The sequence below is a fragment of the Narcine bancroftii genome, chromosome 5 (assembly GCF_036971445.1).
Source record: "Narcine bancroftii isolate sNarBan1 chromosome 5, sNarBan1.hap1, whole genome shotgun sequence".
In the NCBI taxonomy this organism is placed as follows: Eukaryota; Metazoa; Chordata; class Chondrichthyes; order Torpediniformes; family Narcinidae; genus Narcine; species Narcine bancroftii.
In genome coordinates this window covers 189,123,945-189,135,958 of record NC_091473.1, presented here as the reverse complement: position 1 = coordinate 189,135,958, position 12,014 = coordinate 189,123,945, and the positions used below count along the sequence as shown (strand labels likewise).

The window sequence follows — 12,014 nt, the reverse complement described above, 5'->3', positions numbered from 1 at the left end:
ACAGGAGACAAACACGGGAGAACATCAAACAGTACTGATTACTATATTACTTAAACAGTGATATAGAGATTCACATCGGAGACCAGGTTGGACTCCGATACCAGTGGCCGCCCATACACTACACAGTCACACACTTTACAGACAGGGATTTTCACACGCACTCCCGCTTCCCTGTGCCAACGGGAGCTGCGGGTTTCTGCAAATATTGATCTCTGCAAGTATTGCTCCGCAAGGCTCCGATAGCTCAGTGGTTAGAGCAGCGGTCTTGTCAACCAGGGATTGAGAGTTTGCCTCTCTGCTGGGACCTCATTTCTGTGAGGGACACTTGACAAAGTGGCCGCTTTCTGCTTCCTTAAGATAGACAAAAGTTAAAGAATTAAATGTAGCATTAGGTGACAATAATGGAGCCTTTTTATCGCAGTAGTAAGGCTGAGCTTCAGCATAGGAAATACCGACGTCCACAGTAGCGACCTGGTGAGCAGTGATGTCCGGGGCTTGGATCACGAGGCAGGGAGAAAGAAATGTGTTATGTACCGATATTATTACGTAGTAAAATGGATTCAACGGATGCCAGAGAGTAGTGGTAGATACTTTATGTCAGATTGGTGTACCTCATGGTTCAATAATGGGTGCATAACTATTTATCATGATGGGGTGGTAAATTGTATTAGTAATTATGCGATGATACTAAGATAGGAGGAGCTGTGGATAGAGAAGAAGGGTTTCAAAGCTTGCAGAGGGATTTAGGCTGTTTAGAAGAGTGGGGTGAAAGATGGAAGATAATTGTGAGGTGTTACATTTTGATAGGGCTAATCAAAATAGGACAAACATGGTGAACGGTCGGGCATTGAAGAGGGTAGTAGGACAGAGGGATCTAGAAATAATGGGACATAGTTCCCTGAGGGGGAAGTCACGTGTGGATAGGGCAGTGAAGAAAGCTTATGATATGTTGGCCTTTATAAATCAGAATATTGAGTACAGGAGCTGGAATGTTATGTTAAAATCATACCAGGCATTGGTGAGGCCAAACTTGGAGTATGGTGGACTGTTTTGATCACCCAGTTATATGAAAGATATCAGCAAATTGGAAAGAGTACAGAGAAGATTTACTAGAATGTTGGCGGGGTTACAGGGTCGAGGTTAAAGGGAAAGGTTACATAAATTAGGTCTTTATTCGTTGGAGCGTAGAATGTTGAGAGGGGATTTGATTGAGGTATTTAAAATTATTAGGGGTATAAACAGAGTGGACGTGGACGGGCTTTTTTTTTCTTTTAAGAAAGGGGGAGATACAAAGGAAAGGATGAGCTGAGATGTAGGCAACATTTTAGAGGAAACATGTGGGTGGGGACTTCTTTACCCAGAGAGTGGCAGATGTGTGGAATGAGTTCCAGACACAGGCTTGATATTAGCATTTAAGGAGAAGTTGGATAGGTATATGGATAGGAAAGAAAGTTATAGGTTGAGTGCAGATCAGTGGGGTTAGGTGGGAGAAGATGTTTCACATGTACCAAAAGGGCCAGGTTGGCCTCCTTCTGTGCTGTAATTGATATATGGTTGTATTATATACAGTGCTGATCTGGACGTCTAGCCAATAGTGACCCGAGGTGATTTAAATGAGCCAATGGCAAGGTGTGCACTAGTAGGTGGCCGGAGTCCAACCTTTAATGACAAGTGATGTTACTTCTGAATAAGTTTCAGTCAGGGAGGACAATTGAACACCAACAATACACAATATTCCAGACAGGCAGGAAGGCCACGTGTTTCTCCAAATCCATATTTAACAGTGGCTACGTTTGCAGATAATACGAAGGAGATATTGAGGAACAGGTAGAGTTCAGGAAACAGGGATGCGACAGACTAACTGTGACAGATGGAGACAATGGGCAGCGAAGTGGCAAATGAAATGCCATGTTGTAAAGAGTAAGATCAGGGCACATTAGTAGAAGAAATAAATGGATAAATGGGGAAAAAAATAGAAAATTCCCAGATGCAAAGGGACTTGGTTGTTTTCGTGCTGGACACCTGAAGGTAAATGTGAAGGTTGTGTCGGCAGAGAAGAAGGAAAATGCAAAATGCTGTGATACTGAGACTTGAAGCTTTCACGTGATGTGAGTAGTTTTGGTCTCCTTATTTAAGAAAGTTGGTGCTGACGTTAGAGATGATTCAAAAGAGGTTCATTCGGATGATTCAGGGAATCAAGGGTTATTTATTATATGAGGACTCTTTGACAGGTCTTGGCCTGCATTCGTTAGAATTTAGGAGAATGGGGATGGGAAATCTCATTGAAACATTTTGACTGTTGCAAGGCATGTACAGAGTAGACGTCGAAAGATTGTTTCCCATGGTGGGAGATTCTTGGATAATAGGGCACAACATCTAGATTGAAAGGCATCCATTTATAACATAGATGCACTAGAACAGTCGTTCTCAACCTTTAAGTAATCCCTAGGCCATTGTTGCTCTGTGATTAGTAAGGGTTTGCTTAAGGTGGGATGTGGGAGTGGGAGGGGAAGGTTGAGAACCACTGCTCTAGACCCATTTGTTACTGAAATAATTTGCCTGAGAAAAATTGTCATTGGCCCATTTCATTTGGAGTTATGAAACTGTGCACATAACAAGTCAATTGGGTATGATTAAAACAGTGCTTTTCAAACTTTCAAAAGGCCGAGAGCCGCTGCGTTAGAATCTCTTCAGCCAGAAGGTGGTAAATGGGTGGATTATTTTGCCACAGGCGGTTGGGGAGGCCAGGTCATCGGGTGTATTTCAGGCCCAGACTGACCGATTCTTGATGAGCCAGGGCATCAAAGGTTAATGGACAGTGGGACTGAGTGCGAAAATGGATCAGCTCATGATGAAATGGCGGGACAGCCTCGATGGGCTGAATGGCTCCCTTTTGATCCTGTGCCTTATTTGGAATGACATTGTTGAATGAAACTGAGTGGAGGACATCAGACGGGTTATTTGAGACAAAGAAAATGTTGAAACAATATCCCCAATTCTGAAAGAATTGTGTTTTCAAAATGTTCATCCATTCGATCAAGCAGACTTTCGCAATTAAGATTTTGAACAAAACATAACCCATGACACCAAGGATTTCAATCCCCTGATGTCACCTGTTTGTTCATCTTAATTGAAAATAAAAAAAAATATATGTATGATGAAATCTGAAAGCTCTCTGTGAACTGGCAAGGAGTATAAAACTCTGCAAGAATTAAATCAGCGAGTTATTGATTCAACCGAACAGTTGCTCGCTTAGAAAATGCTGCAAACGTATCGCACCGTGGAGAAAATATTGTATCTGTTCATTGCATTGATCGGGGTTCCAGGTAAGTGAACGTCACGATGAATGGTGCGTGGCCCAGGAGTGACCAGGATTTGCTTCTTTTGTGGTGTCACGATTCGTCTGGTCGTTGGCCGTCACGGAGACGACCTTTCTATCTAAAATAAACTTCCCATTTAACTAACTTGGTGGGGGGTGGGGGGTGGGGGGGGGGTGCACGGTTACAACGCCAGCGATCGGGGTTCGGAGTCGAACCTGGCGCTCTCTGTAAGGAGTTTTTACGTACTCCCCGAGTCTGCCTGGTTTCCTCCAGGGACTTCGATTTCTTCCCATCCTTCATAATGTACCGGGGGTTGTAGGTGGGCCGAATTGGCCTATTACCGTGCTATATGTATGTATGTCTAAAGATGACGTGAACATCATCAATGACAAAGCATTCGGATCATATTTCAGGCCATCAGCTATTAACGAGGATTGACCGAGAGAGAGGTCCAATGTCAAATGCCATTGATTACAATTTACTGACGAGAGTGACAGTCCCCGCCCTGTTTCCCCTTATCTACGTGGAATTCCATTGCGGGAGGAACCAGAGGACTTTTATAACATACGAAACAGGAGCAGGAGTCGGCCAATTGGCCCGTTGAGCCTGATCCGCCATTCAACGTGATCTGATGATAAGCTCATCTCCACCGACCTAACTTTTCTCCATGTCCCTTAATTCACTTATTATCTAATTGAAGGAACAATCGGGAAGAAATAGACGGGATTTCTGGAGACGAGGATGGGAAGGGAAAGCAGTGGGAGCAATACACGGGACGACGATTTTTTTTCAAAAGATTTGCTTCCTGAAAGAAAATTGGGGATTACGATAGACAACTTCAGAGGTAATTTCGGATTTCCTGTATCGTGTAGGAAGTTGGAGAAACATTAAAATGACTTTTATTAAATTTAGCCAGTTTAATCGCATAATGCGAAACGCTCAGGTTGACTCCACATGTTACACAACGAATGTGAGGGGTCCAGGAGTTGTCTTATCACTAATTTTACAACCGAATGAGAGCTCATTGGCTTTTTAAAAATTGTTTTAGTTTTCTTTCAAAAATATACAAATTAAAATCTTCAATAACGTTTTCTTACGAACAGCAGCAAAACAGCCCCTCCCTCCCTCTTCCTTTCCACACATACAGATCCTCACACAGTCAGAGCTTACATCTCTTTTAAAATATCTTTATTCATTGGAGCGTAGAAGGTTGAGGGGGCATTTGATAGAGGTATATGAAATTATGAGGGGAATAGATATGAATAGGGACTTCCCCTTGAGGGAAGGAGAGATTGGAACAAGGGGTCAAAAGTTAAGGGTTAGGGGGAAAAACTTTAGAAGTAACATAAAAGGAAGCTTCTTCACTCAGAGAGTGGTGGCTGAGTGGAATGACCTTCCGGAAGAGGTGGTTGAGGCAGGGTCAATTTTGCCATTTAAAAGGAGTGCATGGATGTGAGGGTGTTGGAAGGTTATGAGCAGGGAGCAGGTAGTGGTACTAGTGGAGTTCACTTAAATTGATGCGGACTAGAAGGGCCGATATGGCCTGTATAGCTGTTCATCATGCTGTTGTTACAGGGGATTCGGTCTTCCAAGTGATCGCGATACATTTTTTTGTTACCGCCAGTGCTATTTTTATAAATTAGATTCGATATTTATTCAATGTGTGGCTTTTTTCCATGAAATTACCTAATAGGTAGAGCTCCGGGTCGCCCGTAAAGGCCACTCCTGTGATCCTGGTTAATTTTTCTGCAGTTTCTTGACAAAATGGTCTTACCTTCACGCACGACCAAGTCGCACGTAAAAAAGGTTCCTGGCTCAGAGCCACATCTCTGATATTTCTGCTTTTGATCTGTGTAATTTCGGTGGGGTAAGATATAATTGGTGTAAAAAAGTTACGTTGAATAAATCCATATCTTGCCTTTATAATTGATGTCATGCTGTCCTTACACCGATCAGACCAGCTTCTCTCTGAAATCACCATCCCCAAGTCCAGCTCCCATCTTTCCCTTGACCTCTCCAACCCTGGTTTTGCACTTTCGCTCTGGAGAGCGTAGTACACTTTTGTTGTAAATTTGGATATATTCTCCAAATAGACAGTTCGTCCGTTTCATTAATTCCAGGTGGGGTCAATGTTGGTCTCCATCTTTATCTTAAGAACGATCTAAGCTGGAAAAAAAAAGGTCCATTGCCCCTCCCCCACCTCCGTATTTGTGCTTTAGTTGTTCAAAGGACGTAAGAGACCCTTCCGCATTGCAGTCTTTAATATATCTTGTACCTTTATCATACCACATATTTAATATTTTATTGCCAATGTTCATAGGTAACAACATTTTTTTCACAATGGTGCTTTTATTGATATCCTTACTTTTTTCACCTATATATTAATTAATTTCTTCTCACGTTGTAATCATATGTATTAGTATGGGATTGTCTGTCTTTTTTCTCTAGAGATTTCACACTGCTCATAGGCTTTCTTAATAAGTGTAGTTGTGCTGTGTCTTTCACCCTTCAGCGTAAACTTGCCACAAATGTAAAAGAATATATTGTAGCTGTTGCGACATTTTTTGAGATATTTCTGCTGAATGGAAGCTTCCTGAAGTTCATAAATGCTATTGTTAAGCACGCTCACTGTGCCTGAAGAATATGTGCGTCAACTTGCGTTCAATTTATATCAATATAAAGTGCAGTTCTGGTCTCCAAATTATAGCAAGGATATCAATAAAGTAGAGGGGGTGCAAATAAGGTTTACGAAAGAGTTGTCTGGATTGCAGCATCTTGAAATCAGAGAAAGATTGACTAGGTGGGGATTTTATTTGTTGAAGCATAAAAGGTTGAGAGGAGATTTGATGGAGGTGTTTAAAATTATGAAGGGAATAGAGAGAGTAGATGTGAATAGGCTCTTTCCCCTGAGGGTAGGGAAGATTGGAACGAGGGATCATTCATAAGTTAAGGGTTAGGGGGCAAAATATTAGGTGTAATATAAGAGGATGTTTCTTCACTCAGAGAAGGGTGGCTGAGTGGATTGATCTTCCGGAAGAGGTAGTTGGGGCAGGGGCAATTCTGTAATTTAAGAGGAGGTTAGATGAATACATGGATGTGAGAGGGTTCGAGGATTATGGGCAATGAAGTGGGAAGGTGGAACTAGTGTAGTGTCACGTAAATCGATGCAGACTAGAAGGGCCGAGAATGTCTGTTTCTGTACTGTAAATTATTATACGGTTACATGGTAATCCACCGCATCTGTATATGTGAACTGCTTTTATAGCCCGTCTGCATCTATCCATACTAAGTATGCCCAAACCTGAGACAATCCCAGGCATGTTTGATCTGACCAAAACAGCTTGATTTGTGGGCAATATACTAGTAGGCTTTAAATATGACAGCAAATCACAGCAGTAAGTTATATGTTGTTTAAAAGGTACGTGATAGGAAAATTGTAAGATGCTTTACGTGACCAGCAGCCCCAAATTCCATACAATACACCCAAAATTGTTCAGGAAGCGAAATCTTCGTTACAGGAAGCGCCGGGCGCTCTTGGTCTGTCTTTGTGACTGGCAAAAATTAAAGTATATTGTGCGTATTAGATTACCCAGCAATAAAAGGAACCTTGAAACGGTTGGCTGGCAGGCCGTCATTAATGTTTTCTAAAAGTTTATTGCCACAGCTGACCGAAGAATGCAAATCTCACTCTCTATCCCTGTCTCTCTCTCTCTCTCCAGTGAATGTGGTGGCCATTGTGATCTTGTCCCGTGGAAAGTGCGGCCTCTCCACCTGCACCACACGGTACCTGCTGTCCATGGCAGCGGCAGATCTCCTGGTTATCGTCACCGAGGTCATTTTGCTGCAAATTAATTATTATTATTTCCCGGTCAGTTTCCTGGACATCACGCCCGTGTGTATTGTTGTCCGTAACCTCCCTCGCGTAGCCACTGACTGCTCAGTCTGGTTCACCGCGACCTTCACTTTCGATCGCTTCATCACCATCTGCTCCCAGAAGCTGAAGGCCAAATATTGCACCGGTCAAACCGCAGCGGCAGTTATTGCAACGACCGGCGTTTTCTTCTGCCTGAAAAACATCCCTTTTTACTTTGCCTACGAACCCAGAGAGATCATTGACCGCGTCCCCTGGTTCTGTCGCTGGAAGCCGAGTTATTTCACCGTGCCGGCGTGGGTGCGCTTTGACTGGTTTGACACCGTCTTAACACCGTTGCTGCCGTTTTCTGCCATCCTGTTGCTCAACGCCCTGACGGCCAGACACGTTTTGGCGGCCGGCCGAGTGCGCAAGAGGCTGAGGGGCCCGAGCCCCGCGGAGAAGCGCAGGGATCCGGAGCTGGAGAGCAGGAGGAGGTCGGTGGTCTTGCTCTTCGCCCTCTCCGCCACCTTCATCCTTCTGTGGTCGACGAGCATTATATTTTTTGTCTATTATCAGATCAACGGGCTCGAGTGGTCTGACTCGGAATTTATATTTTTACAGGTGGGATCTTTACTGCAGAACGTTAATTGCTGCACTAACACATTTGTTTACGTAGTGACCCAGGCCAGGTTCAGGGAGCAGGTGAAGATCGCGCTAAAATATCAAGTCACTGCACTGTTTCAGTTTATCCTCACGTTAGGAACGCACCTCAGGTTATCTTAGTGCTGACATTTGGGGTCTGCGCCCAAGCTCACGGCGCCGATGATTGGCAGCAGGGTTGCAGAGGGTCGTGGCAGGGCACCGGAAATGGGAGACATCACCCTCCCCCCCTCACCACCGCCACCACCCCCGAACTATATGAGAGGGAGAAGCAGAGGGACGCCCGCGGAACGGTGACCACAGCGGTCGAACAATGAGGGGCTCCGAGGGCGATTCTGAGGCAAGGGACCCAAGTCGGTGGCGGAGAGACTGCGGTCAAGGGACTCGCCATGGGCTGCGGAGGGCTGGAGGCAGTCCCGAGACTGGCTGAAGAGGTACCGGGTTATGTGAGAGGGTGGCGAGGGAGCTGAAGGGTTCCTAAGGTTTGGATCGGGGAGCCAGTGATTTGGTCTGGACTCGGCCGTGGCAGTGCTGGAGGTGAATCCACGGACTCTGGATGAGTAGGAGGAGTCCTCAGGCAATTTCTACCGATGGCGCATCCGTCTGCAGACAAAAACAAATTTCGGGTAATATTGCTCTTGTCTTTATTACATGACAATAAATTGAATCTTGAACCTTGAATCATTCTGTCTCTCCACCACGGAGATTGGTACTCATTGAGCTTCGTGGTGACCACCGAATCACCACCATAGCTCCCGCCCAAAGTCGGAACCACATCAATGCCTGGATTTAATTTAATAGCAAATGCTGAGTGAAATATACTCCTCAATTGTGGGTTGATTTAATTATAACACTGGGCAACATTTTTTTTTCTAAAGGGTTGCTTCCGGAAAAGAGATTGGGGATTATGATAGGCAAATTCAGGCTGAACCCAAAGATCATTTCAGATTTGCTGTATCACGTAGGAAGCTGGAAAAAACATTAAATTAATTTTTATTTAATTTAGCGTGTTTAATCGCATAAACACATTGAGTAGGTTCAACTGTTTTGCCGCTGGCTTTCGTTTGTACTCAGCATCTGATGCCTCTCCTGTCAGTGTCCAACGATAGTCGGCAGGCGTCGATGGATTCCAGTTGCCCTGATACCGCTTTTCCACGGTGGCATCGTCCTGGTGAATTCTTCCACTGACTGCGCCAAGATCAGCGGGGAAGAAGTGCGAATGCAGAAAATGAATTTTGAATGACTCGTTGAACTTCATGGTTTTTGTATGCCTGAATCAGATTTAAAATACGACAGGAAATCACAAAAATAGGTTGTATCTAAAAAACGGTACGCGATAGTACTTTTAATGCGATTTTCTTGATCAAGATCCCACAAATCCATAAAATACCCCCAAAAGTGTTCAGGAAGAAAAAATATCTTTGTTGTCCAGTGTATTAACTGATCCCATTTATCCGCTGCCCACAACTTCTGGGTTAGGGTCTCTTTCTACAGTGTCAGGTATCAGTGACCCTTCAGCGCAACGCTACAGCATCCACAACCAGAAGCCGTCACTTTATATACTAATGCTGTATGTGGCCTCGGTTGGTGAGCTTTTGGTTGACTTTCCACCATTTTCCTGGTGTTAAATGCAACGGAAAAGCAAATGCATATTCATACCATCGGCTTGCGAAATAGATGGAATGTCTTCCGTTTATTGTGGTGGAAAAAAACAAGGATGGGCAGGTTGGTGTGGGAATCGGAAAGGCCATTGAAACGCCATGAAACGAGAGAGTAGGTTGGCCATTGCTATTCGAGCGCAGATGTTCTACCAAATGCTCCTCAAATATGCACTTGATCTTATCGACATAGAGGAGGGCAAATCCAGACCATCAAAAGCAATAGACGAGTTAGAGGAAGAGAACTTGAATCTCTGCCTCAAACAGAAGGGTCATTTTGGTCCCAGGACGATGGTGAGGGAAGAACTGAAAGAGCAAGTGCCTTCCGTGACTTCCTCATCGGAAGACCAGTATGAATTGGAAACAATGTCTCCTCCTCACTGACCATCCACAAAAGCGCACATCAAGGATGCGTGCTTATCCCACTGATCCACTCACTCTACACCCATGATTCTGTGGCCGGGAGCAATTCTACTACTATCTACTAATTTGCAGATAGAAAGTGTATATGAGGGAGAAAGATCATCTCGCTGAGTGGTGACCTGTAAACAACCTTGTGCTCAACGTTGGCAAAACCAAGGAGATGATTCTGGTCTTAAGGAGAGCAAATCAGAGGAACATGAACCAGTCCTCATCCAGGGGTCAGCGATGGAGAGGGTCAAGAACTTCAGAGTCTTGGGTATCAACATCTCCAAGGGTCTGCCCTGGAGCCTCCATGTCAATGCAATCACGAAGAAGGCTCGCCAGCGGCTATACCTTTGAGGAGATTCGGTATGTCACTGAAGACTCTCGAAAACCTCTACAGGTGTATTGTAGCTGTACTGTAGAACATCCTGGCTGGTTGCATCACTGCACGGTACGGAGATACTAACATTCAGGTCAATAAAAAAGCTCCAGAGGTTCATCAACTCAGCATGTGGCATCACAGGCAACGTTTTTTGTTCCATCAAGAGCATTTACAGTAGGCAGTGTCTCAAGAAACCAACCTCTATACTCAAGGACCCCCACCACCCAGGCCATGCCCTTTTCTTTCTGCTACCATTGGGGTAAACGTACTCAAGGATGAGGACTCAGCGGCATCAGTTTTTTGAATGATCAGTGAAGAAACCACATCAATGCCTCCTTTTCCTCAGGAGTTTGCGGAGGTTTGGTTTGACACTAGAAGCCCTGGTCAATTTCTACAGAGGTGTGGTGGAAAGTGTGCCGATCGGCTGCTTCATAGCCTGGTATGGGGACACCAATACCTCTAAGCATAAAGCCCTCCATCAGCCCAGGACATCACAGGCAAAACTTTCCCCACCATCGAGAACATCTGCAGGGAACACAGCCATGGGAGAGCAGCAGCGATCATGAAAGGCCCACAGCACCCAGTGCACGCTGCTGCCATCGGGAAAGAGATATCGGTGCCACAAGACTCACTCCGCCAAGTTCAGGAACAGCTGCTCCCGCTCCACCATCAGACACCTCAACAACAAACTCAATCAGGGACTCATTTAAGGACTCTTACTTGTGCACTTAATTGATTTTCTTTTTATTCTCTCTGCATTACACAGTCAGTTTGTTTACATTCGTTATCTGTTTACAGTTCTTTGTTTACATGTTAACGCTGTGTGTAGCATTTTTTGCACGACTAACTAGTGGTAATTCTGCCATGCCCGCAGGAAAAAAATATGTCATGTATGTACTCTGACAATAAATCTGAAATCTGATCAGTGAACCAGAGATACGACCTTACTTTGACTTTTTCTTGCACTATTTTCATTTATTTTGTAAGGTGGTTTATACTGTGATGCTATCACAGAACAGCGAATTTCGTGACATGTTCATGACAATAAATTCTGATTCTGGAATGTTTCATGGCAGGTGAAAGTAATGGGGTCGGATAAGATAAGCAGGGGTCAGATGATATGAGCAGACAATTGATGGTCCCTCTCCATCCTAGGCTTTCTCCACTTCCAGAGTCAGGTGGAATGTGAACCAGAGGAACCTCACCTCATATTCTGCCTGTCAAGGGAATTGGTAGCATTTGGAACAGATATTGTAGTCATGGAAATACCTTAATCTGGATGCAGTTTACTCTTCCTATTAAGAGTTAATGGTAAATCCTTCTATTTCTCTAAGACTTCCTGTATTTTCTTTATTAAGAGTTGTCAATTTAATTTATATAATGATTTAAATTATTATCTATCCTGATACCTAGGTAACAGATGGCCTGTGATTGCCATTTAAAAGGGCACTTTTACATTTTGTATAAATCCTTTTGATTGATTTCTCTGGGTTTGTTAAATATACTATAATATCATCCGCAAATCAGCTAATTTCAAATTCTTCCTATTTTACTTTTATTCCCTTTATCATAGGTTCTTTTCTTATCAGCTCTGCTAATGGTTCTATAGCCAAAACAAGCAGGGAAGGTGATCATGTGCATCCCTCTCTTGTTGACCTACTTAATTTAAAGTGGTCTGAAACATATCCATTTATTACCACTTTTACCAAAGGATCATTATACAGTGCTCTCATCCA

The 12,014-nt window shown here is 43.9% G+C and overlaps 1 protein-coding gene across 1 annotated transcript; it reads left to right on the top strand.

Moving 5' to 3' along the window:
• The first annotated feature begins 3,277 nt into the window (after positions 1–3,277).
• On the top strand, positions 3,278–7,956 carry LOC138765422 (probable G-protein coupled receptor 139). The gene is made up of 2 exons (XM_069942463.1): positions 3,278–3,326; positions 7,040–7,956. The coding sequence occupies exon 2, from the start codon at positions 7,117–7,119 to the stop codon at positions 7,954–7,956; it is 840 nt and encodes a 279-aa protein (XP_069798564.1). The 5' UTR covers positions 3,278–3,326; positions 7,040–7,116.
• The last annotated feature ends 4,058 nt before the right edge of the window (positions 7,957–12,014 follow it).